This window comes from Parasteatoda tepidariorum, chromosome 8 (genome assembly GCF_982258835.1).
Source record: "Parasteatoda tepidariorum strain Cologne lab strain chromosome 8, Ptep-v5.0, whole genome shotgun sequence".
In the NCBI taxonomy this organism is placed as follows: Eukaryota; Metazoa; Arthropoda; class Arachnida; order Araneae; family Theridiidae; genus Parasteatoda; species Parasteatoda tepidariorum.
The window spans coordinates 52,905,863-52,933,536 of NC_141762.1; the positions used below are offsets into that span (position 1 = coordinate 52,905,863).

At 28.9% G+C, this 27,674-nt stretch overlaps 2 protein-coding genes across 7 annotated transcripts in view; both read left to right on the top strand.

Moving 5' to 3' along the window:
* The first annotated feature begins 26 nt into the window (after positions 1–26).
* On the top strand, positions 27–18,604 carry Prosalpha3 (proteasome alpha3 subunit). Its single transcript, XM_016070908.3, has 8 exons — positions 27–278; positions 3,769–3,811; positions 5,057–5,219; positions 6,333–6,410; positions 11,989–12,077; positions 14,157–14,287; positions 15,691–15,814; positions 18,346–18,604. Exons 1-8 carry the CDS (start codon positions 276–278, stop codon positions 18,498–18,500), a joined length of 786 nt encoding a protein of 261 aa, XP_015926394.1. The 5' UTR covers positions 27–275; the 3' UTR covers positions 18,501–18,604.
* Positions 18,605–22,748: 4,144 nt separating this feature from the next.
* LOC107454046 (rho guanine nucleotide exchange factor 28) overlaps positions 22,749–27,674 on the top strand; it is a 260,406-nt gene continuing 255,480 nt past the window's right edge. For 3 of the 6 annotated variants that reach the window (XM_043048250.3, XM_043048255.3, XM_043048256.3), the window contains exons 1-2: positions 22,763–23,010; positions 26,708–26,759. In XM_043048250.3, coding sequence (XP_042904184.1) covers positions 26,727–26,759 — 33 coding nt within the window. In that variant the 5' untranslated portion in view covers positions 22,763–23,010; positions 26,708–26,726. Of the gene's footprint in view, positions 23,304–26,707; positions 26,760–27,674 lie in introns of all 6 variants that reach the window. The other 3 variants (XM_043048253.3, XM_043048254.3, XM_043048251.3) reach the window with 3 other exon arrangements.

The following is a 27,674-nucleotide window of genomic DNA, read 5'->3' on the forward strand; positions in this document are numbered from 1 at the left end:
CTGTAAATTTCATATCGGAATGAGTGCTGTTCATATATTCAGATGAATTAATCTCAAGCAACTCATTGACAATCTAATATATCAAACGTTTTAAACTTTACGTATGAAAACTCGAAAAATCAGTTGTTAAAAACCGACATTTTATTCGGAACTGATCCCATACAAAAATTTGTTGATCCTCTCGTGAGTAAGCAAAATATCAAATAAATTTCAGGATAGAAGCCAGTTTTCTGTTCTCTTTTCGTCAAATTCACTTAGATTTGTAGATTTTAATCATGGTAAGTGACAATAATGAAGGAGTTTTTGTGATTAATGACATATCTTCGTTTTTTGTGTATTTTGAAAGATAACTAGAGTGCATAAATTTATTCACTAATAGTTTCCCTCATGTTGCGCCCGGCTTTATTCAGTTCTATTTAAATTTTAACTATTTACAATTAAATTTATATTAATTTAAAGCAGTTTATAAGCATGCTAAATAGTATTTCAATTGCAAATAATATCTCCTTGCTATTTTTCTAATTTAATATTTGACACATCTCCCTTAAAGGTAAACATGTTATACTGATCACTATTTTCTTTTATGTATAATATAATTTATGTTTATAGAAAAAAATTTAAATGTTTATATATCAGCAGAATCTGTAAATATCGATATGTTGCAATTTTATAGGTTTATGATAAGATATTTTTCAATGCTATTGTTTTGCTTATAAAGAATACTATTTCTATGTCGGTATCTGATCACAAAAGCTGCTGTCGCCAAGAATCTAAAGAATTTTTGTTATTACTTAATTTTTGTTGGAAAACAAAATATGTAATTGGCTGAGGGGGGGGGGCAAGCTATTTGTTATGATCTTCGAGTTCGTCCTCTTCTGTTACCCATAACTTTTTCAGGGCTGGAACAGCTGCTCGAATCGCTCCAAAATGAAATTTCTGCACCAGTTTGCTCCAAAATACTGTTTGTTTTTTTTCCAAAATTGCTCTAAACTGTATTGTTATTTGAGAGCCAAAAGTGCTACTTTGGCGAGAAATTTGTGTGCAAAAATTAGTTTTATGGCTCCAAAACAGAAGCAATTTTCGTTTTTATTCTAAATGTCTCCTTTAGGAGAGTTCCTACTACCCATCACTTGGAGTGCATTAAAAATTTAATATACTAAATTATGGATTTCACTTGTTATAAGAATGTATTAAGCATTGGAATTGTAAATGCTGTGTTAAAAGGGTTGACAAAGAAATCTAAATGTAGGATTTACTATAAAATTAGTGCAAATAGATCACATTCAAAAGTAATGCCTTAAAATTTGACAAACAAGTATAGTAATAATATCGTATTGAAAAAAAAATTAGTGGAAGTAGCCGAAAAAAATAATTGTAAATCAGAAAATTTCTTTGAAATCAGGAGTGTCAAAAAGTTATTTTCCAGTAAATTCTAAGCAAATACACTAGGGAACTGATTATTCGGAACGATCGGGACCATCGCTATTCCGGATAACTGATTTTTCCGGTTTTCTGAATTGCTACAAAAAGCCGTTTTTTTCATTGTTAAACCCAACTAAAGGAAATAATCTTAAAAAGAAGAAAAAACGATGAAGTAATACACTAATGATTATTTTCAAAATGTTGGTAAGGTAAACATCTTTCAAAAAAGAAAGAAAAATCCTAAAATCTTATGAGTAAGAAAAAAAAAAATTTTTAAATGGCGGGAAAATTTATCAAATTCCTTCCGGTTTTCTGATTTCCGGATAACGGGTTCCGTACTGTAGTCGTTGCTCCAATCCGAAATTTGGGTGTCTTGATAACATTGTGCATCATATGTAATTAAAAATATGAGAAACCACAGAAATATGTAAGAACAAGATCAGAAAATGATGTGTATTTATAATAATATTGTCACAAATTCAGCCGTTCAAAAAGTGATAACTGAAAATAAAAAATTGTATATTATAATAACATCATATTAGCAATATCGTAATTTGAAAAACCATGTTAACAGCAAATAGGGAGGTGCGTCCTGCAATCCCCTTTTAGGATTTACTCTGCATTGATAATTTTATTTCTTATGTTGGTATGTTTTTTATTGGTATGTAAATTTTTTCAGTTATGGAATTTCTATTAGTTAAGCATTAACCATCATTTTAATTAAATTATAGTCATTTCTATTTTTTCAAATATTTTAAGGTAAACATCAGTGGTGTTTACTATATTATAGTAGCTCTATTTCATGTAAAAAGGAGTTTATTGCTTTGTTAATATATTAGAATTCTTTAGTTTCTTAAATATTTTTTAATTTTTAGTTGTTATAACTGGTAAACTGAATTATCAGTTTGAATGTGGTAGCAAAGGCGGGTGTAGTGATAATAGTAAAATAATTTATTTGAGGCCATGTGTTTTATTTATTTATTTGGATTCGCATGTTTTATTTATACATTTTTCGACAGTTTTATACATGGATTTCTAAAAGCTTTTAAAAATCCTGATATTTATGAAATGAAACTATTAAGGATCATGAATAGTGGAATGCTGAATCAAAAATTTGAGTAATATGGAAAAAAAGGGATTTTTTTTCTTCTCAGATGATTGTTAAAAACATAGACTAGAATAGGGGGAAGGAATATCGTTTGAGCTGAATTCTCAGACCAATTTTTTTTTAAGTATAAAAGAATGTCATCATAATTTAAAAGCTAAAAATATTGTTTACACTCAAAATTAATTTGTTGCTACTAGTGGCTGTGTTTCACAAGCCCTACTTATCACTGTTTTTTTAGATATAGCTACCTACAGGAGGTGCATCATCCTGAAATATTAGATATTTATTGTTAGATAAATGAGTACTGTAAGGGGGTTTTCTTGGTTTGATCGATTGTATGGAAATTTTAAATCTTTCTCCTTTTGTTTCGTGAAACCAGTTTTTGGTGACATGACATTTTTATGCCTTCAACTTACATCAGCGATGTCATGAACTATGAATGTATTTGTTTTGTTTTTTTCATTTGCTGTTGGTAAGTTAGGCATTAGTCATGACATCCTTTCTTATCTGCAGTGCAACAGTACTTAAGCCTGAGTTGAAGATGGCTATGGGCATCAATATGCCAATTATTATGCATTACTTTTTGCAATTAGTCTTTTTCTTGTTGTCTAAACTGTAAATAGTCTTTCCATGAATTGTCTAATGAGCAGTAAATGTATGTAATTTGTATTTAATTGAAATTGAGCTCATTTTATTTTAACTTAAAAGTAATTAGATCATATGTATAAAAAAGTTATAATGCCAAAAGAATAATACTCAAACTGTATTGATATTTTATAGTTTATATTTTGAAATCAAATTTTTAAGAGATGATTATAGACATTCTATGTGATGTAGACAGTCTATTAGGTTATTAGACATTCTGATTTTTAAATCATAACAAATGATTTTTCGTGTGGTAATTAGAAATGTGAAGCCAGAAACATCTTACTCTTGAGTATAAGCATCTAAAAAACATGAATTCTTTAAATTTTGGCACCTTTTCAAATTTAATTGAGAAATTTTCTGTGATTTTGACTAAACCGAAAAAATAATTTTTATTTTTTGAGGAGGCACTCTTTAAGTCTTTATTATTTTAAGTTAAATTTATAAATGATCTTTTCCTTGAAAGGTTTGAAATTTTATTTCATAAGGAAACTTAATTTTGATTTTTATATATGATTATAATTTGTTGTGATTATTTAGATGGAAAAAAAAATTTTTTTTTATTGGAAATAAAGAGCATTCTTATATTTTAGGCTCGGCGTTATGATTCTAGAACAACAATCTTCTCACCTGAAGGTAAAGAAGAAATTTCTTACTGTTTTATAATCAGAACTTTGATTTTTCTGAAATGTTCTACTTTTCTGTGCTGCATTTTGCATTTGTACTAAGATCTTGCGTTGTATACTTGTTTTAGCTTATTGAGTTTTATAATTTTTTGGATTACTTCTCAGAAAATAATCTCATTACTTAATGCTAGAGTGTTGTGTTGCCTATTTACCTATGAGTAATATTGTCAAAGTATGTGAATCATTTATTTGAATTATGCAATATTCATGTTTAAATTAAATATTTTATGTTAAAAATTCAACTATAATTGATATTTACAAATAAAATTCCTAGTTATACTCTAATTTTTTTCTAACTAAATAAATTTTAGTTATAAGATTATTTACTGATAATTAAAAAAGGAAAAAAAAACTCTTAAAATAACTGAAGTTAAGTAGTTAAAAAAGCTCACTTTTTTATTAATAATATTTATCATTTTATTTTCACCATTAACCATTTGTTGAACCCCCGTGGCAGAATCGCAGCGACACGGCGACATTGTCGCAGAACGTTACAGAGTTCTTGCAGAAAGATTTTTCTTTTGAAAAGTAAAAAAAATTTGTTTTCTTTTATACAGAAATTTACATGCAATCTTTGAATCATACATAATTACGCATTTGACTCGCTCAATTTACGCCGATATTATTGTAAATCGAAGTAATGTTTCGATTGAATTTTCGGCAGTTATTGATATTAATTTTTACATGTTTTTAAAATATCCCTATATATTTCAAACAATATGGAAAATTCGAATCATGCATTTGAGTATTTAATTTTTAAGGCAATAATTCTATCAAATTTTTAGCAGTTATTGCTATTAATTTCTCCATAGATTTTAAATCCGATATTCTTTATAGAGTGATTTCGTCGTGGATCTTTTTTCCGGCAACGCATTGCAGGTTTTTAAATTATTTTTTTAATGTGATGATCAATTACAAAATGCAAAGAGGGAAATAAATAGTGTGGTTCCCCCCCCCCCCAAAAATGCGAGGATATCACCCCTAATATTAGAATAAAAATTATTACGTGTTCAATTTTAAAAAAGTTTTAGTTTTTGTTATTTTAAATTAGTAACATATATGTTTGTTATGATTAAAAGTAGCTTGAAGAAAGATATTAGTGCTAGAGAGTTTTGTCGCAGATAGCTTGAAAAAATTCTGCCATAGGGTGTTGAACTATGTATTATTTTAAATTATTTTATTTTCCATATTTCAGGAAGATTATATCAAGTTGAATATGCTATGGAAGCTATTGGTCATGCTGGAACATGCTTGGGAATTTTGGCTAATGATGGAATAGTTCTTGCTGCTGAACGTCGTAATACTAATAAACTATTAGATGAAGTTTTCAATTCAGAAAAAATTTACAGACTGCACAAGTAAAAATTTTAATTTAATTTTTGCTACTTTTAATTTTTGTTTATGCTTGAACTCATTCTAGAATCTTTTTTAAAAGTGTATGAAATTCAAAATCAAATATTTATTTCTAAAAGGCAATGTGTTACTATTTATAATTATGATGATGATAAAAAAATTCAAACAGAAACTCACAAAAGTTCTTCATGTGCAAATCAAAACTAAATTGTTTTGCTGACTATATATGAACCATTTATAAAATTTCTTACTCTAATTTTTCACTTTTTGAATTTTAAAAATAAAAAAATCTTAAACCTAACCTGCATTATTCTTTTTGATATTTAGAGTTTTCTTTTAACTCTTCTAGAAGATTGTTTATTTTCACTTTTATTGTTAACCAAGTCTTCCCTTGTTAACAGTTTCAAATGTGGCAAAAAAGTGAAAATTAGTTTTCATATTAATTCATTTCTAAAAAATGACCTGAAGTGTCACCATAAGTGAGATTTAGGTCACTTATGGTGAACAATAATATCAGATTTTTTTTTTTTTTTAACCAAAGTTTTTATAAATTATATGTATTTAGCTGATATTATTTACATATAACTAAAATGCATGATGTTTATAACTAAACTGACTAAAATTATTATTATATAGCTATTAACAATATAATCTCTGCCTAAATAAAATCATATTTAGTTTTATTCAACACTTTCGTAAATTTGTAAAGGCCAGAACCAAATTGTCAGTTTGATATCAAATGAAGGAAAAAAGTAATGAAGACCAGGAAATATCAATAATTCAAAATTATTCTCAGTATATTAAGTTTTAACATTACTTGTATTTAAATAAGTATAAAACTAAATAAGCATAATTTAAATGTGTTTATTAAACAGCAAATTGTTTTGCATACAGCTGACGGAAAATTATGATTTAAAAGTTTTACAACAAGACCAGTACTTTTGAGTGCAGTTATATTACTTAAAAAAAATATAGTGATTTAAATCATACCACACAATGTGAGAAATATCTTTGAATTTTGTATCATGCAGTTATGTTTTAAACTAAGTAATTTCAAAATTTCCCTTTTATTTAGTAATTTTTTTCATTAACACTTTGTCTCTTCTCATTTTTTTTAGTGATATGTGTTGTAGTGTTGCTGGTATTACTTCTGATGCTAATGTCTTGACTAATGAGTTGCGGCAAATTGCTCAAAGGTATGTTAAATTGTTTACTTTTTTAAGCTATGATCAATTTAGATTTGATCCTTTTCAAACATTAGTGTTGGCAAAGAAATTTAGATTAAATAATCCATGACATTTTCAAAAACTTAACTTTAGACCTATCTAAAGAAGGAACTTATTGCTTTATTCAAAAACCCGGGAAATCAGGAGACCTACGAATGTTTTTCACCACAATAAAGGAGCCACACTTTATCTATTGCTCTTGACTTGCAAATACTGTGGCATCTTAATTTATAACAATTCAATTCTATCATGAAATATTATTTTTTTTTAACCCCTTTAGTATAAAGGAAAACTTATATACAAATATTTTTAAATTTTGAAATTATATTCTTTCAAAAATTATCTTAATGTTGCATAGAGAGAACATTCTTTTATTTGAGAAAAAAAAATGTTTTAAATATTCAAGTTAAAATCTTTTTTGAAGTTATGTAAATATCCAAATAAAAAAATTAAAAACTGTTGCAAGAGATGCCCCCAAAGAGTAAAAAATCTCATTCCATTGAGTTTTATTTATTTATTTATTTTTTTTTTATCTTGACTAGGACTGGGCGATATTAGAAATTATATATCGTGATATATCGTCAGTTTTGCATCGCGATATAGCGATGTATCGCGATATAGTATTTTTGAATTTCATTTACTTTAAGGCACAGAAAGTCAGATTTCTATCAAGACTTCATACGCATATTGATTTAAATCAATTTATAAATTTGAAAATAATATATGTTTTGCTAAAGAAAGATATTAAATAAATTGACTAAGATGTACAAATCTTACTTAAAATATTTATTGAAAAAATGTGTGTAGATACAGAATGAAATATTTGCACTTCTTTATCGTTTATAAGGTATAAGCAGTCTTAATTTAAGTTCACCCCTAAAACACCCTTAATGAAAAAAAAAAATTGTTATTAAACAAAAGCTGATTTCAAAATTTCAAAATATATTTTAATTAAAATAAAAGTTAGATTGACTAAAAGCCGAAGTTTAAAATTAAAAATGTTCGAATTTTAAACTAAAAAGTAAACATAAGATTTGTAATAATTTCTTAAAATTTTCGTTCTCTGAAACATTTCTCAGTTTAAAAGTAAAAAGGGAATTTTATAAAGATATCTAGCTGAAATTATTGAAAGAAAATTTAAAAAATTAAAAAAAAAGTTTGTTAAGAAATTCATTATACACTTAAAACAAAGTGTTAAAAATATTTTTTTTTTTTTTTAAAAAAAAGAAACTTTTTTTAACAAATCAATATTTGCTTGTACTATTATGCGTAAATAATTACAGAATTATTAAGTTCGATCGTAATGTTCAAATTCTTAATGAAGAAGTAAACACAAGTTTTGTTATATTTTCTAAAGATGATCACGCAAATAACAAAAGATTTCTTAGTTTAAAAATAAAAAAATAAATAAAAGTGAAATTTATCAATATATTTACCTAACAGCATAGGAACAAAATTTAAAAAATAAGTTCGTTAAAAAATTATTTGTATGCTTAAAACAAAGAGCTAAATAAATTTTAGAAAAAAAATGCTTCTTAAACACTATTTTTATTATTATTTCATATAAATAATTAAATTAAATTAAATAATGACCGAATTATAAACGAAAAACAAAGTAAGGCAAAGTTTCTTAATTAAATTCTTAAAAATAAAAACAAAAGAATTGTGATATTCGGTAATATATTTAGCTAATTAACTAATAATATAAAACGAAAATTAAAAAAAAATAATGATTTTACTCTCTAATAAAACGAAGTAGTAATTGATAAAAAAAAAAAAAAAAAAGAAATGAATAAAATTCGCAAACTTTTCAAATTCTTTTGAACAAATAAAGTTTATTGACTTATGTCCAAAAAATAAGTTTTGTTTTAACTTTATTTCTAAAAATAAAAACAACGCAAGATTTATAAATTTAAAATCAGTAATAGAAGCCCATTAAATAATTAGAAGTTTTATCCGAAAAGTTTTTAATAAATTTAAAAAAAGTAAAAAAATAACCTAACAAATTTATTTACTTTGTAATTTAATTCCTTATGGGTGCCTTAAATTAGATTTCCGATAATTTTCACATTTAAAAATATAAAAAAAGTTTTGTCGGAAAATAAATAAAAAACTTACCTAATTAATGAAGAAACTTTTCTTTATAAATTCTTTTCAATAATAGATTGTGTTCAGAACAAGGTTACGACGGCGATCACGAAGTTAATCCCATTGAAAATAATCTACAAGAAACGATTTCAAATCGCGAAGGTGCGAAAACGAACATGTGATATAACGATATAAGGTCTCAAAAGTGATTCTGATTCTACCGCTCATCAGTCAAGGCCGTCTCAACATAACGAAACAATATCGTCTTCCACAGCGCGAGTTGGCATCGGAACGTAAGAGAAAGTCCTTGCGTGTATCGCTATATCGTTATATCGTCTTCTTCACTCGACGGCTTAAATCACATTTCTGATGTATCGCTTGGAATGAAAGTTGCTGTATCGGTTTGCCGATATAGGCGTTAAATCGATATGTCGCGATATATCGATTTATAGCCCAGTCCTAATCTTGACTAATTCATTATCGCAACTAATTTGTTTTAAAAAAGTATCAGATAGTGAGAGAGAAAATGTTAAAAGAAAAAATTCGTTGAGCCATGCGTCGCATCAATCATGACATTTTGCAGTAAATGGAATAATATATTCTTTTAGATGAACAGAAAAGATTATAAGAACAGAAAAATGAAGAAATACTTGTTTTTCAAAGGTGTGGTTAGTTTCCCTTATGGCATTTATTTCTAAATATAGCTTAAATGATTGGTAACATTCAAAGCTGAGCTAGTGTGCATTTTAGAACATGAAAATATGTTAGAGCACAGACCAGCTACAATGATTTATTAGTCAAGAAGAATTAATGCTGGGCTTTTAATAAATAGGGTTTTAACTAATCAGATGAATGACCAAATCAATTATTGGAAAGAAGTATTGAAAAGAATTGTAAAAGTAATAATAAAGTTTATGCTATTACCTGGTCTTGCATTCTTTAGAGATGATCAAACAATTGGATCGCAGCTTAATGGAAATTATTTGGAAACTTAAAGTTAACTATTAAGTAAACTCGACCATTGTCTTGCTGGACTTATAAAACATTATGGGAATACGAGCAAAGGACATGCATCCTATTTATTTATCAGCTTTGATTTGTAATTAGTTTATATTGATTATGGGATGTAAAGTAATAAACAAAATAATGGCAGAACTAAAGAAAGCAAAATATTTTTCAGTAAGTGTTGATTCAACACCTAATATTTCCTACATAGATTGGCTGATATTTGTCATCCGATATGTGAGCAACAGAATTTCAGTGGAACGTTTTTTGGATTTTATTCCAATTGAAAGGCATAAATCTGAGTACTTGTCTGATATTGTATATTTTTTCAAGGACAAAGACATAAATATAAGTGATTGTTATAGACAAACATATAATAACTCACCAAATATGGTTAACATATTTGGTGATACTATGCCTAAGCACATAGCTTAAACTTAATTGGTGCACAAGTTGTGGGATGTGTTGTAGAGGATTATTTACAAATTTTATAGAAACTTAACTCTTTTTTTTTCTCCTGTTCTCATCAGTGGATTGCCTTAAGAGAATGCTTAGAATCTGAACTAGTCATAAAATATCCATCAGATACTTTAATATCCATCAAATAATAAGTGGTCCGTCCATCCATGCTCAGTTACAATAAAGTTATGACCATTCTTCAAATTTTCGAAAAGAACAAATAAGAGCTTCTCAAAACTAGAATAGATGCTTGTGGCCGTTTAAGGAAATTGAAGCCGTTAAAAAATATTTTGTTGGGATATGTTATGAAGAATAAATCACATTTTAATAAGCAAACAGAAAAAAAGCCTTTTTCTTGATAGTTTGAAATTGATTGAATCCTCGATTGCTTCTGCGAGTGAACGGAGAGAGAATCTCTGCTTTTGAAACCATTTCCTAGGAAAATTTCCTGATTTTAAATATAAAGATGAGACGAAGCGTAAGTTTTTATGGTTGAGGTCCAGAAGACATTATATTACATGGTAGCAAAAGATTTAAAATTAAAGTTTATCTCCCAGTAATTGTCACATTCATTAACCAATAAACTCTTGTTCAGTGGTGTGTAAACCAATAACTGGCTTGTTCTGATCTTTTTCAAATTGCAATTTTTTAAAGTACCAGATATTACTGCTTCACTATAATAATTTTTGAAGATTATATGCTAATGATGTAAATGAAAAATAACTAGCACTGAATAAGTTATGCCAACTAGACTTAGATGATATGTATAAAATAGTACAAAATAATTATCTCAGAGACACCTTCCAAATATTGACATTTCACTTCAAATTTTTTTTTTTGTTAATCATGATTACCAATTGCAGTATCCAACATTCATTCTCAGACTAAAATTAATGAAATATGAGCTAAGAAATAGTATGACTTAAGAATGTTAGTCATTTGTCAATCATGAGCATTAAATAGGGTGTCTAGCAGTAAATTGATTTTAATGATGTGAAAAAAGACTTCACCTCTCAAAAAGTGTGAAAGGTTTTGCTAACATAAACTTTATATGCAAATAATGTATTAAGCTTTTATAATGATTTATTTGTTTTTCATTCTGAAAATAAAATTATTTTTAAAAATTATTAAAACTAAGAAAAAAATTCTGAAATTATTCGTAAAGGTTCCCCAAATAAAGATAGGCCCAGGGCCCCTAAAAACATTAAAACTGCTCTGGTGATGACTGGTTGTTTCCTAATGTTGCTGGTTGTTTCATAATGTTGCATGTAATTATATTTGCTATTAAAAGTATGTTTCAAATTTTAAAAAAGATTAGTTGTCATTTTATTCGTCTGGCATTTAGAGTCCTAGGTTGAAAAAAATAGTGTTTCTTTTCTTCATTTTAAAACTTTTTTTTTCTTGCAAATTTGTAGTAACAAGATATTTTTTAGTACAATTTGGTATTATGTAAAAGATGTGTAAGCCAATTTTAGCATATTCTTTTTAAAAAATAAAAAAATAAGGCGTTTTTCTATGTTTTTTTAATAGGAAGACAATAGCCTCTTGCAAAAACAAGTTCTTAAAGATACCAAAGATTTTCCAATAAGACCTGCTTGCTGAATATTAATTACATATTTTTTGCCCTCTTAATTGGAGAAGAAAGTGAAAGATAAAAATTTTTAACTCTTTCATTAACAAAGATAAAAATTTTGAGGTAGACTAAAAAGGAAAAAAAAGTCCTTCATTGTATGATAGATTTCGTACTCCAATTTTGAGCTTCAAATATAATTATGAAACATCTGGGTTATGATTTTTAAGTAGATTTTTATATTTTATTTAATATCTGTTGCTTGCCAATTATTATTACTTTTCAAATCCAGTTCTCAACTAGTTTGTGTTATATTATGTGTATGTTAAGCTGTTTTCTTTTGACACAATTTTTAATTTTTGAGAATTTCAGAGTTTCATTTGGCATCAAAAACTAAAATATTCTTTTGTTATTAATTATATCTAGATACTTACTTCAGTATGGTGAATCTATCCCCTGTGAGCGATTAGTTAGTTGGTTGTGTGATTTGAAGCAGGCATATACTCAATATGGAGGTAATCTATCTATATGTATTTTTCTAATTTAAAATCTTCAGAACTTATCTAAAGTGCTTTAATGTTTGTAGAGCCACTTTCAATCAATCTTTATGATTGAATTTATATTAATAGTTAATTAATCTATTACAGAAAATTAGATTTCTTTATACTTTACATAGGTCTTATTAATATGATTCTAATATCTCAATATTATTAGTGTATAGTACTTAGATATAGTATATATTATTAATCAGGCTTTAAAATTAACAGTGATCTGATGATCCAGGAGCACTAAAATTTGACTTGGACCACCATAAAGTAGATTATCAATGTAAAGAAATGAAATGCTGTTTCGATCTGTGTTTTTTACACAAAATAGCATATTTCACCAAAATCGTAACCATTACACATTCTCTGTATTGTAATTTTTCATTTTAATTTACTTTATTGACATTTAAAAAAAAGAGAGAGAAGATTCCTAAACGGCTATTGAAAATGTAAACAGACTTGTAACATCTTTTTGAGTTACTGGTCCTTTGGACTAGTGATTAGGTTTTCTTAATTTCTACCCCGAATAATATTGTTTAATGTAATATTTCCGCAGCATTTAAAAATAAACTTTGTCAAGGTGTGTCAATTCATGTTACTGTAATCTTAGAAGCAAAAAAGAAATGTTTATAAGCTTAAGTACTTTTCCTTTGAAGGAAGTAATATAGTGATTGCGTGCCTTTTGATTGTGTATTTCTTCAATCTGCTCTAAGTGTTCCTAAACAAGCATTTTTTTCCCCAATGAAAAAAATTTCCTTAAACCGATACCAGTCTTGATGCAATAACTAATGTGGTTTTTTTTTTCTCTGTTTTCATTTTATTGAGTGTATAATAGTGTGAAATAATAAACTAGTTCAGGCTTATATTTTATTACATGCCTCAATCATTTGCTGAAATCTTTTAAAATAAATCCTTCTCATTTCTGCATGTTTAATTATGCTGAAACATTGGAATATTCAGATTTCGGAAAAGTATGCTGTATTACTCTCTCTAAGCTAACAATGAGAAAATTAATAACTGTAAAGTACAATGAAGCAAACTTATAATGATTTTGGTTACAATTATAGTTTATTTTTTAATTTACTCATTTATATTGGTTTCTTTCTAACTCAGACTTGAAAGTAATAAACTACAGTGGAGCATCGTTTATACGACGATCACTTATACGACGTTTACATTTATACGACGTTTTAGTGTGGTCCCGAATCATTCCTATTCATTTTAATGTAAAAATATATCGTTTATACGACGCACAGAATCGGTTATACGTCGATTCTTAGATTTTGTTCTTTATTTAATTTTTTATTTTTTCTTGTGTATTTTAAAAAAGGGCGGAATTTGCCAACATGAATGATACAGAAAAGGGTGCCAACAAGAATGCTTGGATGACGACCGTAATTTTTACTAGATGACTGAAAAAACTAGATAATGTTATGAAGAGGAAAAAACGAAAAATTTTGCTATTCATCGACCAATGTCCAGCGCACCCATCGATACTAATTATTTTGGAAAATGTGAAAGCTCTCTTTTTTCCTGCAAATTGCACAAGTGCGCTTCAGCCATTAGATTTGGCAGTGATAAGAAATTTAAAATTGCATCATAGAAAGCAGTAAGTTCAACTCGCTATTCAAAGCATTGTAGAGAATAATAGCAAGAAAATATAATTAAAGGTAACATACATTCAAATGGCTCACTGCAATTTTTCTCCTTTGGTTATTTGTTTGTTTTGCTTTGTCTAATTTAGAAATTTATGTAAATCAACACGTTAAACATTAAAATTAACTGAAAACAGAGTTAGTTTCAGTTTTAGAAGTAAAAATCGATTATACGACGTTATCGTTTATGCGACGTTTTTCGGTGGTCCCTTCGGCGTCGTATAAGCGATGCTCCACTGTACTTACATACAGGTGATTTTTGTGATTCTACAAAAAGTTAATTTGGGAAAATAGTTTTGTGCAAATTTTATAATTGTTTGTTCTTTTCCTGAATGTATTTTCAATTTTTTTTATATGATTCTTTAAATCATTTACATTAAGTTTACACTTTCAGGCAAACGACCTTTTGGCGTGTCCATTTTGTACATGGGGTGGGACAAGCATTATGGTTTCCAACTATATCAGTCTGATCCTAGTGGTAACTATGGTGGATGGAAAGCTACTTGTATTGGTAATAATAGTGCTGTAAGTATTACAGTATATATCTCTTCATGTGTAAAGCTAAGAATTGGAAATTGCATGAATTATATAATTTATTTATTTACATACTGTTTAACTTAACATTACTTGGAAAGAAAAAAAAATATTGTTAGGTGATTTATAAAAATAATATGCAATTCTTCAATAGAACACTTGAAAATAATAAGTGCTTGTGATATTGCATTTTTGAACAAAGGGATTTTATGTTACAGTTGTAACATAAAATCCCTCTTTTACTCTTTTAGTCCCCACATTTACTCTTTTCAGTTGTTGCAGATCTTGCCACTTACTTGGTTTTTAGTTTATAAATTCACTTTATTTCCTTTTTATACTAGCAATTAACTCTCAATGTTGCATTTACAGTATAAAGATTATGAAAGCAGATTGGAAAGAAATTTATCATTAAAAGTGTTATTTAATTTCTGCTACAACAAATTATCTTATTGAGTTGGCACTTTTTCATTTTTACTTTTAAGAAATATAAATAATTTCTAGTTACTGTTCTTGGTATCTTTAGAAGCTTCTTTTTAGCCTGCATTTCCCATTAAACTGGCACTTAAAAGATTCAGAGTAAAATGTCATTAACAGTGACCTTTCTTGCGCTTCAATTTATTTTGTGTGCTGAATTTCATTGCAGTCATATGAAAAACATCGAGGCATACACGAAACAAGCAATCATTCGTTTTTATGCATATAAATGGGTCGGTCTTTACAGATACTGTTCTCAAATTTAAAGTTTTTGGTATAATTGATTAGATTGTTGTCACTCTTAGTAAAGAAAAATACTGTGAAAGGCTGTTTGACAATATGAACAGAAGAAATATGCAGATAAATGAAATATTTAGATCTTGCTATAGAAGGGTATATGATAATAGGGAAAAGATATTTAGAAAATTTGGCATATGAACTATTTGACTAAGACCAGCAGGCTAAATGAATCCTGATGGATAAAAAAATTTAAATTCTGCTAATTACTTTTGAATGTTCGATACACAAAATTTTTATTTCACTGAATTTAAGTTACGTGTGATACTATACAATATTTACATATTTCGTAATTTATTGTTCCATGTTTTACGTGCAGACTATCTGCTCATTTTCTTATTTTTATTCAAATGCAAACCATTTTAAATGTTGAATACTTTTTATTTAGTTCAATAATATACTAAAATATAAATTTTACTCGTTTTTTTATTTATTTATTTTAAATATTTAGTGTATGCATAAAAGAGATTGGAAGAATAAATGCCAAAAGCTTATAAAAGGATAAATACTAGTCTTTATTGAATTATTCTATCAATATTATTAAATCAATATTTCTTGTTTACATATACCCAAGCTCCATATTTTGGGACATTAAATTTAATATGAAATATATTATATTTTAGGCTGCTGTATCTATTTTGAAGCAGGAGTACAAGGAAAATGAAACTTCTCTTGCAGATGCTTTAGCCTTAGCTGTGAAAGTGCTTAGTAAAACTTTGGACATGACTAAGTTAACTGCAGATAAGTGTAAGTGTTTAGGGTGTTTTTATAATAACATTGTTCATTTCAAAGAGTCATTTTCTTTTAGCGAAAGTAGTCTGTTATTCATTACTTTATCATTAGTCTGGTTTTATAGGTTTCTTAAAATGATATTTGAAATTTTATTCTCATCTAGATAGCATGAAAAAATTTTTTAATCCTTCATAAAGGAAAGGAGAACATAACCATATCGAACTGGAAAAAACAATCATTAAAAATAAAATTATTAAATTTCCTAAAGATCATTATAAAGTTATTAGAACAAAGGTTTTAATCACAAATTTAATGACTATTAATGTGCTCCAATATTAAAATTTATATACTTGTAAATTAAAGTAATTTATGAATTTTCCTTTTTTTTTCTAATTTGAATTTATTAATGTATGTAGTTCTCAATAGTATATAATTTGTGTGTCTTCCTTCATCTCCCAATCCCTTCTGAACATACGTAAAAAAGTATTCTACTTTTTCATTCTCTCTGGTTGGTTTGTCTGTACATATATTTGAAAATTGGAAGCAAGTATTAAGTAAGTTGAAATACTTGGTTAACATCCCGGGAGACAATAAAAAAAAATTTTTAACAAGTTAAAAAAATTTATAAAAAGATGGAATGAACTGACGTACATGGCAGCTTAATCAGGAAGATTTTGCCATGCAGTTAATGCAGCAGCAGTTTTTGTTGGTTAGTGGCATATAACCCAACCTACGCCCCCTTACTGCTCCTGGATAAAAATGATTATGCAAGGGAGAGAAGATGCTAATCAGATGCAGCTGAAATATTGAAGTTTAGAAAGACTACATAACTAAGTCTTCCTGATAAAGCTGTCATGCATTTTTGTGCATTCCATTTTATTATTGTATTGTTAACATTCTTTAGAGTTCCCAGGTATTTTCAATCTAGTATTTAATCTTATTTTACATTTGCTTCTAATATTTTATTTTAGTTATAGCATGCGACTTAGCACTGTTTCACTTTGATTTTTTTTTTTTTAATTTTATTGTCTATTTCTGCAAATATGTATATAAACCAACACAAAAGCAATATATATTACTTATGTACTCATACAAATGAAATAGATTTTTATCATTAACTGCATGTAATTTGCAGTTGATATCCAGCTGTTTAGTTCTTCAAAATTGCTGCATGTCTCCTATCAAAAAGTAGTTATGTATTTAGGATTCAATTTATAGAGTTTGTAGCATATGAAATTTAGAGGGATTGTATTCGTCACATTCTCAGTTGTGTCTATAAAATTGAAGTTCAGCTTAGTTTATGCTTCCCCTGGCTTATAAAGTTCTCAGCCTACCACTTTTACCAATTTAATTTTCGTCAATATAACTGTATCATTTAACTTATACAGGGTTATAAATTAAGCATTGACAGTTATGTATTCTAGTTCAAAAGCGCTATAACCGGAAAATTCTCTACTAGTAAACTTGACTGAAGTGCAGTGTTATAAAACCTAAGTATCTCCTTTGTGAGCAGGAACATATTTAGGTTGTTTTCTGTAAGAAAGTGTAACACTGAATAGGTTGAAGTAATTATCTTAACCTACTGCAAATATAAAAATTCCAGCTAATAAACTTGTTGTTGATAGTTATGCAAAGTGCAAAAAAATATTCTATATGTAAATAATAGTTTTAATTCTGACCGGATTTCTCAAAAAATTCAGTAATAATTAACGGAATCTGAAGAAAAATACCTCTTATATTAATTGGCTCTATTTCAAACATTGATAGCATTGGTGCAAAAGGGTAATCAACCAATTTTCTAAAGCTAAGTAACTGATTTAAATAGATAATGAGTATTTTGAAATATCTCCCAAAAAAAAGTTCTTATTGCACCTCTTTTTTTATTTTCTCACCTTTCAATTGTTTAACATTCCCTCTGAGCTTCAGTGTGGGCAATGATAATAACATAAAAACAGAGAAAGAAAAATGAATAGATGTGGAAGAAATTTTTGTTTTTATATGATTTATCTTATTTATTTTAAAGTAAGGACTTTTAAGTTAAATTACAATTACATGTGAAACATGAAAATAAAACAGCCTATCAAAAACTACTTTTTGTTACAGAGCAAAATTTTATGTAAGATACTGTCTAATTTCCTGTGAAACATGGTACTAACCACTAGAGTACGTTTATATGTCTATAGTTTTGATGTGAATGGTGTAATTCTAAGTCTGAGAGAGATTACAAAAAAATTGTTGCTATAGATCTTTGTCGACGCTCAGGTAAAAATGAACTCACTCAATAAACAGAAAGAAGTGGACTGTAGGTTTGCACAATATTTATTTGGAAGAGAGCTTTTTTTAGCTCTTTGCGGCTCTCCTTCCACACACACACTCTCTCTCTCTGCATGTTTTTCTAGATGGCGCTACAAAACTATGTGGATACAATCTTATTATTTCATGTTATTTATTTATTACTTTGCAAAAAAATTTTCAATTTATATTAAAATTTCCTTATCACTGCTTAAAAATTATGTATTACAACTATGGAATCAACTTTTTTTTAGTGGAGATGGCAACACTTACTCGGGACGACAACAAAACAAAAATTCGAATAATGCCCTCTGCTGAAGTTGAAATGCTAATCAAAAAGCATGAGGAAGAAGAAGCTAGAAATGAAGCTGCTAAAAAGGAAAAGGAACGTGAAAAATCTAAAAGCTAAGAGGATTCTAGAAACGAAGAAATAAGGAAACATTGTTTTTGTATTTAACTTTATGTATCTGTTTCTTTAGTGTTTTGTAATAAAAAAAGTGTTATTTTGCACTACACGATGACTTATCTATTTCATTCATTATCTGAAATTAGTTTCTAAATTCGTTTCACAGTGAAAATCAAATTTAAAGAATGAATTTTTTTATGATAGAAATTTATATTAATTTTTGCATTTATATAATTTGGAGCGTGATATCAAAATATTAACTCTACTTAAAGTATTAATTTTTTGTTAAAAAAAATGTAAAGAAATAATTAATTTTATCTTGATTAAACACAATTGTTATTTTGATCATATGTGAGATTTTTGCGAAGCATTTAAGTAAGTATTTTCATGATATAGATAGTTCGGGGGGGGGGGGAATCTCCACTACTTCATGTAGGTCTAAGACTGAATTTTACTAAGCATTTCTGTTCATGTAAGTAATATAAATTTTTCAAAATGGTTGATTCAGCATAGCTTTATGAATAATTCTTTAAAACAATATTTCTGTTTAATGTTTATGATTTCAAATTTGTTCAGACGTAGTGGCTCAAGAAATAGAGCACCCGCTTGCCTATGAGGTGACCCAAGTTTGAATCCCAGCGATAACTAGAATTCGAATTCCGTACCGACCACAGTGCTGACGTAAAAAAGAAACCTTAGTGGTAGGCGAATGGGTTAAAGTCCCCTTGCCGTCAGACTAACTGTGTGAGGTTGTAACACAAATGTGAGGAAATGTAACACAAATTAGTTCCATCAAAAAGTCCTCCACATATGCAAATTTCTCCCAATATATGATCCAAGAGTTCTCTTGTCTTCTGGATAGGGTTCAAAAAATGACGAGGCTACGAAGTTGGATATTGCTAGTCGTAAACTCAAAATTGAGTCGGCCGTTCATTGACAGTAATAAAATACATTTGTATTTCATTATATATATAACTTTCCCCGGATTTTTATCTTCAAAAAATAATTAAGTGACTTTTATGTCTTGCGTGCTGAGTATAGCTCACATCACTCCTTCCCCTTTTTCAGCAAATTGCAAAACCTCTCCCTCGTTAGGAGCTTACGTAATGTTTTAACGGTCCATTAATGAGAAGTGCATTGTTGTTCTGATCAGCAAAATAAGATTACATTTGACTGACGTTCATACAAACGTTGTCTGGCGTTGCCTTTATCAAGATTTTGTTTTACCGAATAATGTTTGCTCCGCACGGAAAACTGAAGCAATAAGAGCTGACTTTATTTTTATGCAGTTAATGTTTTCATTCCTACATCCAAATACGGAGCTGTGTTCAGTAGTCGGAAGTAGCAAAACCACTGTTCTTACTACTTTTTTTCATTGATTGTAACGATTTCTAGCAACTACTCTTCTCTTCATGTTAGTTTAGTAAAGAAATGAAGTTCAAACGCAACAAATTTTTCTAATCTGATTAGTACAAATCTTAATAATTATATTGTGATTGAGACAAGTGGAAACAATAATTTTTTATTCGCGTGTGAACTTTGCCAAAGTTGTTGGCTAATCTTCAAATGCGATTGTACAGTGCGTAAACGCAACACTCTGAATAAATTTTGATCGGATTTTCACGTACGTCTTGATGATTCGAGGAGCTAACCTTATATTCTACTTAATTATAGCACAGGATATTTGAAGTTACGAAATTAGACACAAAAGCGTACTTTCTCTGAATAAGCATACTTTTTTTCGGTGATTTCCTAACCCTCAATCTGAAAAATATGGTTCCAATGTCCCGCAGTGGACTGATCGTTAAGACACGGTTCCCAGCAGATCACCGAAGTCAAGCATCACTGACTACGGTCAGTGTGCGGGTGGGTGATCACTTGGATCAGCCTGCGTAGGGACCGAGGGTGTGTGGTATTGGTCCTCGTTAAGCTGTTCTACCGCAAAGTGCTCGACTTCGCGTGCAGGTCGTCGGGCTACCGAAGCGGGGGTGCCATCCCCTCCGCAGAGGATCAAAATTGTGATGGCATGTCTTCGGATCATCCTCAGGGATATTTCCCAGACCGTCGCCAATAGTCCATTGTGCAGCTCTAGTGCGACGTAAATGAACAACAACATATGGTTCCAATAATTATTAAAGCAAAATTAATTATACTCTTTACATTATTTCGCCGTATCTCAAAAACTAATTATGCAAATTAAAATTTTTATGCTTATAATTATAAAATTCGTTTGTTTTTCAAAGATAATTTCATTCAAAACATAATTTTTAATAATTAATTATTTTTTTTTTAATGATAATCAAAAAAATTTTGACTTCCAAGGTAAATTTTTTTTTTTTACCTCAATTTAAAGAATATAATTTTTGAAAATTTAAACGAAATCGGTCGAATAGTTCTCCAGGAATCAAATTTTTAATTATGCGTCTTTTTGAAATTCGATAACTCCGAAACTATTCGAACAATTTCGCTCAAATTTTGAATAGTCATTTAAAATTACCTTCTTTAAAATGATATTTCTGTGAATCAGGATCTTTTTGTGTCGATTTTGAAAGATTTTGTGTGACGCCATCAGTGTTGGAGGGGTGACGATTTCCCCATCTCGTCAAACGAGATTATACATTTCCTCCTGGGATCCCGCTGTGAACAGTGTCGGAAAAATACGCTTCATAGTAGAACATCGAAGTCAAGCATCACTGGCTTCCTGTCAAGGAGTGGGTGGGTGACCACATTGATCAGCTTGCGTAACGTAAGGACCGAAGTTGCGGTTCTTGTTAATCTGTTTTACGGTAAAGTGCTCGACTTCACGCGCAGATTGTCGGGTTTCCAAAGCAGGGCAGCCATTCCTTAAAAAGAGGATTAAATGAGTGAAGCTAAGTCTTCGGATCAGGATAATCCTCAGTTATGTTTCCCAGACCGTTATTAATAGCTCATTGTACAGCAAAGGTATAAAATACTTCTATTATTCTTAGTACTACTACTATTTCACCAAGAAAACAAGTAAGGGATGTCATTTATCGAACATAAGACAGAGTGCACGCTTTGATTTTCGAGAAATAGCGATGCATGGATCCACGTAGTCTATCACTAAGTGTATTCTAGTGTATTAGTGTAGTGTGGTTCTAGTGCGATGTAGGTTAGCTACTTAATTTACTTCACACTACAGCTGCACAAGGACTATTGGTGAAGGTCTGGGAAATACCCCGGAGGATGATCCGAAGACATGCCATCACAATTTTTATTGTGAGATCACTTCCTTAATTTAGACATAGATCTGAAGGGGAAGAAATTTTTTTCCAGACCCTGTGTCTATGGTGCTGCTCAGTGACTCATCACAGGACTGTGGGGATTTAATTTTAGATTATGCCAACCTTCATCTTTGTTTATTGACAGGGAGATTTTATTTACTTCACCGGAATTTTTTTCTTTCTTTGAGCAGTATATTTTTTTTAAGAAAATAAGCTGTTTTAATGTGGATCATCCATCAATAACAAGTTCATATCACGTCCACAGGTCACCACTGAGGGGAATTATAAATGTTAGCCTTCATCTATCAAAAGGTACCTCAAGATAGAATCAAGTTAACATGTTGTTGTTGTTGCTAATTCCCATCTGGTAGACCAGATCAATAAATCCGTTGACATTTAGGAAGTCCGAAATTAAAAGGGGAGAGGAATGAATGTCGTTCCAATCCAGCCCTAAACAGTTCAAGGTGTGCTCAGGTGATGCCTGGTTTTGTTGGCATTTAGGGCAAAGAGGAAAGATCTTTTGATTAGCAGAAAATGTGAGACTTTTCAGTGTCCACTGGCCAGTCGGGATAAGCAAGTGTTGGTCTGCCTGTCACCGGGAGGAGATAGAGAGAGTCCTGGTCTTTTTAAGTTAACATGTCTTATATACTAGTGATTCGGTATTTAGTATTTATAGTGGTAGTTACGTCCCAGAACCTTCAGCAGATTTGACGAATGCATGATTGGTCTTAGAGTTGTTGAGGATCGAAACCTCCGGCCCGGAGCCTGACTCTCTAACCACTGAACCAACGATGATATTAAAGTTCATTCCTTAAACAAAATTCTAGAAATGGATCTGAGACTGGCTGTTGAATTTTACTGTCAATTTGAATCTTTTACACAGTGTTTCGAACCTTATATCTCAATCATATCAAATAATTTGTCAGACAGCATATCACTTTTTATAGAGGTTCCGAGATTTTTCAAAATGCTTTCTCTTACTTCTAGCCAATCATAGCAGGGAATTGAAGACGTCAATGTAAACAGAAAACTTCACCTTTTTGAAAGTTTCTGATTGGTGAATATAGTATTGTTGTGACTGCTTCGTGAATCCTGTCAGGTGAACAACAATGTTTTTGTTGCTGAAATTAAAAATGTTAATTTTTATGTAATTTTCCCTACTGGTTATGATTTTAACTACGAAAAAATGATCGTCTAATTTGAGTTAAATTATTAAAATCGTGCTTTTTTTCGAAAAAAAATCGTGTCTGAGAATATAAATAAATTAGGTAACTATGCAAATTTTAAACAAAATATGTGACGGTATGTTAATCTTATGTAAGTTTATAAGAATGTAGAATTGTTTCTCTTGAAGATTAGTTAGAAAATTTCTTTATTTGCCATTTATATAATTCCGACTTTTCTTTCCATGATATAAAAGTTAATGAATTCTGCTTTTTAATGAAAAGTATTGTATGGGTGCATCAAGATTTAGTTTTTTTTTTGATTATTAAAAATGGATCGAGACATTACCAGTTTTTTAACACTGACGAATGTATGGTTCTATGATGCTTCATTAAAGGTTTTTATTTATATAGTGATCATGCTTTTCTTCTATTAAATATTATTATTATACATATTATGTTTAATGTATGTTTAATGTTATGTTTAATGTAATTTACTTGCTTACCTGTTTTCTTTCTTAGCATTTGGTGATAATTAGTTCTTTGAAAATAAATTATTTTATTTTTATAGATTGTTAAATTTGTAAACAGAATATGCCATTCCGATAACTTTATATTTATTAAGTAGAACATTCATAATAATTTTGTTTGTACTTTTTCTTACCTTATTAATTCTTTATTTATCACAAAATGTAAACATGCTCTTCTCTTGTAAAGAATAAATTGTAAGCTTTTTGTGCCATTTTTTTTAAATTTCCCATTTGAAATTTTTATTAATTAGGTGCCATTTACATTATTATTGTATTCAGATCTATTAAAATGGGTTACAACCCAAAACGTTCTCACTTTACCTGCAATGTAATATTAGGAATTAAATTGTTTGAATGCAGTTGTGCTCATATATAGGGGTTATTTAATTAATTCTGTTTTTATTTGAAATGAAACTGCTATGATTTTGTTTTTGGAATAAATTTAAAAAGAATACCTATGTAGTGGTTTGGTGAGGGTGGCTGTAAGTTTTACCTATTTAATTTTCAATGTATTCTTGAATGCCACTGTTTAGTTTTGCCAACATTTAGTGGTTATTTTGGCTTAGGTACCAGTTTAGAAATCTTTCTGAAATACCCTATGGCAGAATTTTTTCGAGCTTTCTGCGACAGACCTTTCTAATACTAATATCTTTCTGCAAGATACTTTTAAAAATAATAAATATATGTCTTACTAATTCAAACTAACAAAAGCATCTTCAAAACTTCAAAAAAAAAGAACTTTTTGGATTAAATTTTTTTTTTTGTTGTTAAAAATGTATATATTTTTATTCTAATATCAGAGGCGACATTATTGCATTTTGTAAGGGGGAAAACACACTGATTATTTCCTTTTTTCGTATTTTGCAAATCACCATCACATTAAAAAAAAAAATCATTTAAAAAAATCGTGAAATCCGTAGCAGTAACTAATGTAAAAGGAGATCGACGACGAAATCACGCGAATCGGATGATGAAAAGGGATACAAAATGCGTGTTTTCATTTTGAGATTCGGTTGTTGTAATAAAAAATATCGGATTTTTAAAAACTATGTGGAAATCAATAATAATGACTGCATAAAAAATATTAGAACGAGAATTTCTGAAGAAAAGAAAGTGAATTTTTTTACTTTATTGACAAATGAGAATAGAAGAATCACAAGCACTTTTTCCCACTCCGATGCACGAATAAGTTCAGAAGAAAAGATAAAACTTTCTAAAATTTCTGCAGAAAAACTTCCCCAAAAGAAAACTCTTTCTGCAAGAACTCGGTAACGTTCTGCGACAATGTCGCAGTGTCGCCACGATTCTGCCACGGGGCTGAAATATGATATAAGTTGGAACATTTTTGTATCCAGTCTTGATCCCCAAAGCAATGTCTAGGTACCAAAATACCATTGCCTAGTTCAGGTAAAAAATTAAAAGTATATGTGTAGTTATTTATGCATAGATGGCTATGAATTTTATTCATGAAAATTACTTCTTTCTGTCCATATAGCTTTTAGTCTTACATGGGCCACTTATGGTTTGCATCAGAATTTTGTTTTGAACTGGATCGGATTGTGAAATCGTCTTCATAAGCTTTATTTTTGATCTTTTCTACCATTTTAATAAAATATATAACAACTCTTACATGCTTATGTTAGTTTTTTTGCAATAAAATTTTTCTTTTTAAGAATTTGATTATTTATGCAACATACAAGGGAATTTTAATAACAAAGGGAATTTGTGTCTTGGATAAATGTGGCGATAAAAGCATCGTCATTATCTGCAAAAATACCCAAATCATCCCTATAAAGGTGATACAGGGGGACTATTGTTGAACTAAATGAAATGAAACATAAATTGATTAAAAACTACTCAGTGTGCAAACTTTATTCAACAAGTAAACGTCACTACATATATTCGGATTTAGGCTATGACATGTTCGATATGCCTGCCATCTTGGCTATGATGTGGTGCGGATGAATAGCGAAATTCTACATGACCCACTGAAGTGTCAGAACATCAATGGTGTCGATAGCCTCCTGTGTTCAGATCTGAAGAATATAGTGGCTGAGCGAATTCCATATTAGTTGCGTCTGGGTACCTCAGGGCCAGAATTCGGTCTCCTAAGTTCTCCTTGAGGATATAAAACATTCTCTTGGTCCAATGGGGTTGAGCTCTTTCTTTCATGAACTACATCTTGTCAAATTTAGGGGCTCTTTGAATAATGGGGATGAAAACATTTTCTGAAACCTTAACGTATCATTCAATGGTCACAGTGCAGTCAAAGAAAATCGCACTGATTATTCTGTGACTATTCATTACACACTACACAATTGCCATTTAGGGTGTAGAGACTTCTTGATCTCTGTTATTGTTTGCATAGAAGGTGTTCACAAGCGATCTATGCTCAGACATGCTGCACCAACAACGAGTTGTATATGCATATTTATTTTCTTTTTACCCTGTGCTTAACCACGAAGTTTGAACTTCATCATGCAAACCACTCAGACGTTTAGAATTTATGACAACTTTATTTCTTTTAGTTCAATAATAGTGTATTATATGAACCATCCCTAATTTATGGTATAAAAACACGTAATATATAGACTATTTCTCTTCAACTTCAAAATATTAGTTGCGAATGAGCCGTGAGCACACACATATTTTGCATTGATGTATTATTTTTTTTTTTTATCCTTGCTATTCTTTAAAGCAAATTTGATGAAGGAAGAGAGATATACTAATTATTTGTTCTTTTTTTAAAAAATATATTGATATATATTAATTAATATTGCATATGTCATTTTTTTCTTTTTATTAAACTATTTTTTAAAGTAAAATTAAATCTTAGACAAAATTAATTGATTTTAGCAATGTTTTACAGAAGTCAACAATGGTTTGCCTTGGGCATAGAAAGGTCTGGTTATCTGGTAGTAGGAAATGATTTTATTGAGATAATTTAACTTATTTTAACCCTCTGCTGTATATTTAACAAAATTTGTCGTTGCAAGAAATTGCTGTTGTAGAATCAAAAGTTGAAATGATTTGGTTTAAACTAATAAGACCTGTTCTACTTACAACTGAGGCTTGTAAACTGAACTTTGAAAATTAATTCTATCTGCTTAAGTAGTTTAAAATTTTGCAGCTGAAGTTTAATTATATGATGATACATATTTATTTCTCGTAATGATTTTTGTTTGCTTTTTTTTATCTTATGCATTTGACTTAGTTTTAAAATTATTGATTCTTTTAGTAATTTTTCCTTCCTTTTATGGATATCTTTTTAGGTTATGACTGGAACTGGCAATGAATATAATACCGAAAGAAGCTCCATTTTATGTAAGAGTTTTTATTACTTTTAATATAAGGTTGTACTTTGTTTAAGTTTTTTTAAATTTTTATTTTGAATCATGTTATAATATTTAATATTTGAAAAAACGTGTGGATCTTTCTGTTTGTGAGTGTTGCAGTTTTGTTTCCTAAGTTGACTTTTTGGTTCAGTCAAAATTGTTCTAACTAATATGTTGTTGCTGTATTTGGGTTGACTATCTTTTTTTTGTTGTGGTCCTTTTATATATATCTTCTTACAGGTCAAAATATTTTATGTAATATTTCTGGAACTGCCTTATAGTAGAATTTTGTTCATTTGTAGAATTTTGTTGACTATCTTTTTTGTTGTTGTGGTTCTTTTATATATATTTTCTTACATATCAAAATATTTCATGTAATATTTCTCGAACTATCTTAAAGTAAAATTTTGTTCAAATACACTATTGCATAAATCTCATTTAAAATAGCTGTTTAGATATTTCTTGAGTCAAAATAAGTTTTTAGCTTTTAATTTAAAGTTTTTAAATGTTCGTTCCCATTATGAGGTATAAAATACTAACTGATCATCAATTTTAATAATAATCTGGTTTAATCACATTTTTTTGTCATTTTATATAATTAAAACTTTATTTAATATAACAATGTTACATTACAACTACATATAAAAATAGCAAAGTGCGGATAATTAACATTTTATATAATAGTATAACAATGTTATGTTATAACTAATATCATTGCTATAATCAATTTAAAATTTGTAATAACTGCATGTTTTATAACAATTACATATATTCTAACAATGTACGGATGATTGACATTTTATTAAAATTATTTATTTTCTTAAATTTTTCTAGAGTGTGCTATTTTTAATAAGTGTTCCATTACATATTATATGGTATGACCTATATATCTTTAATGTAAAAC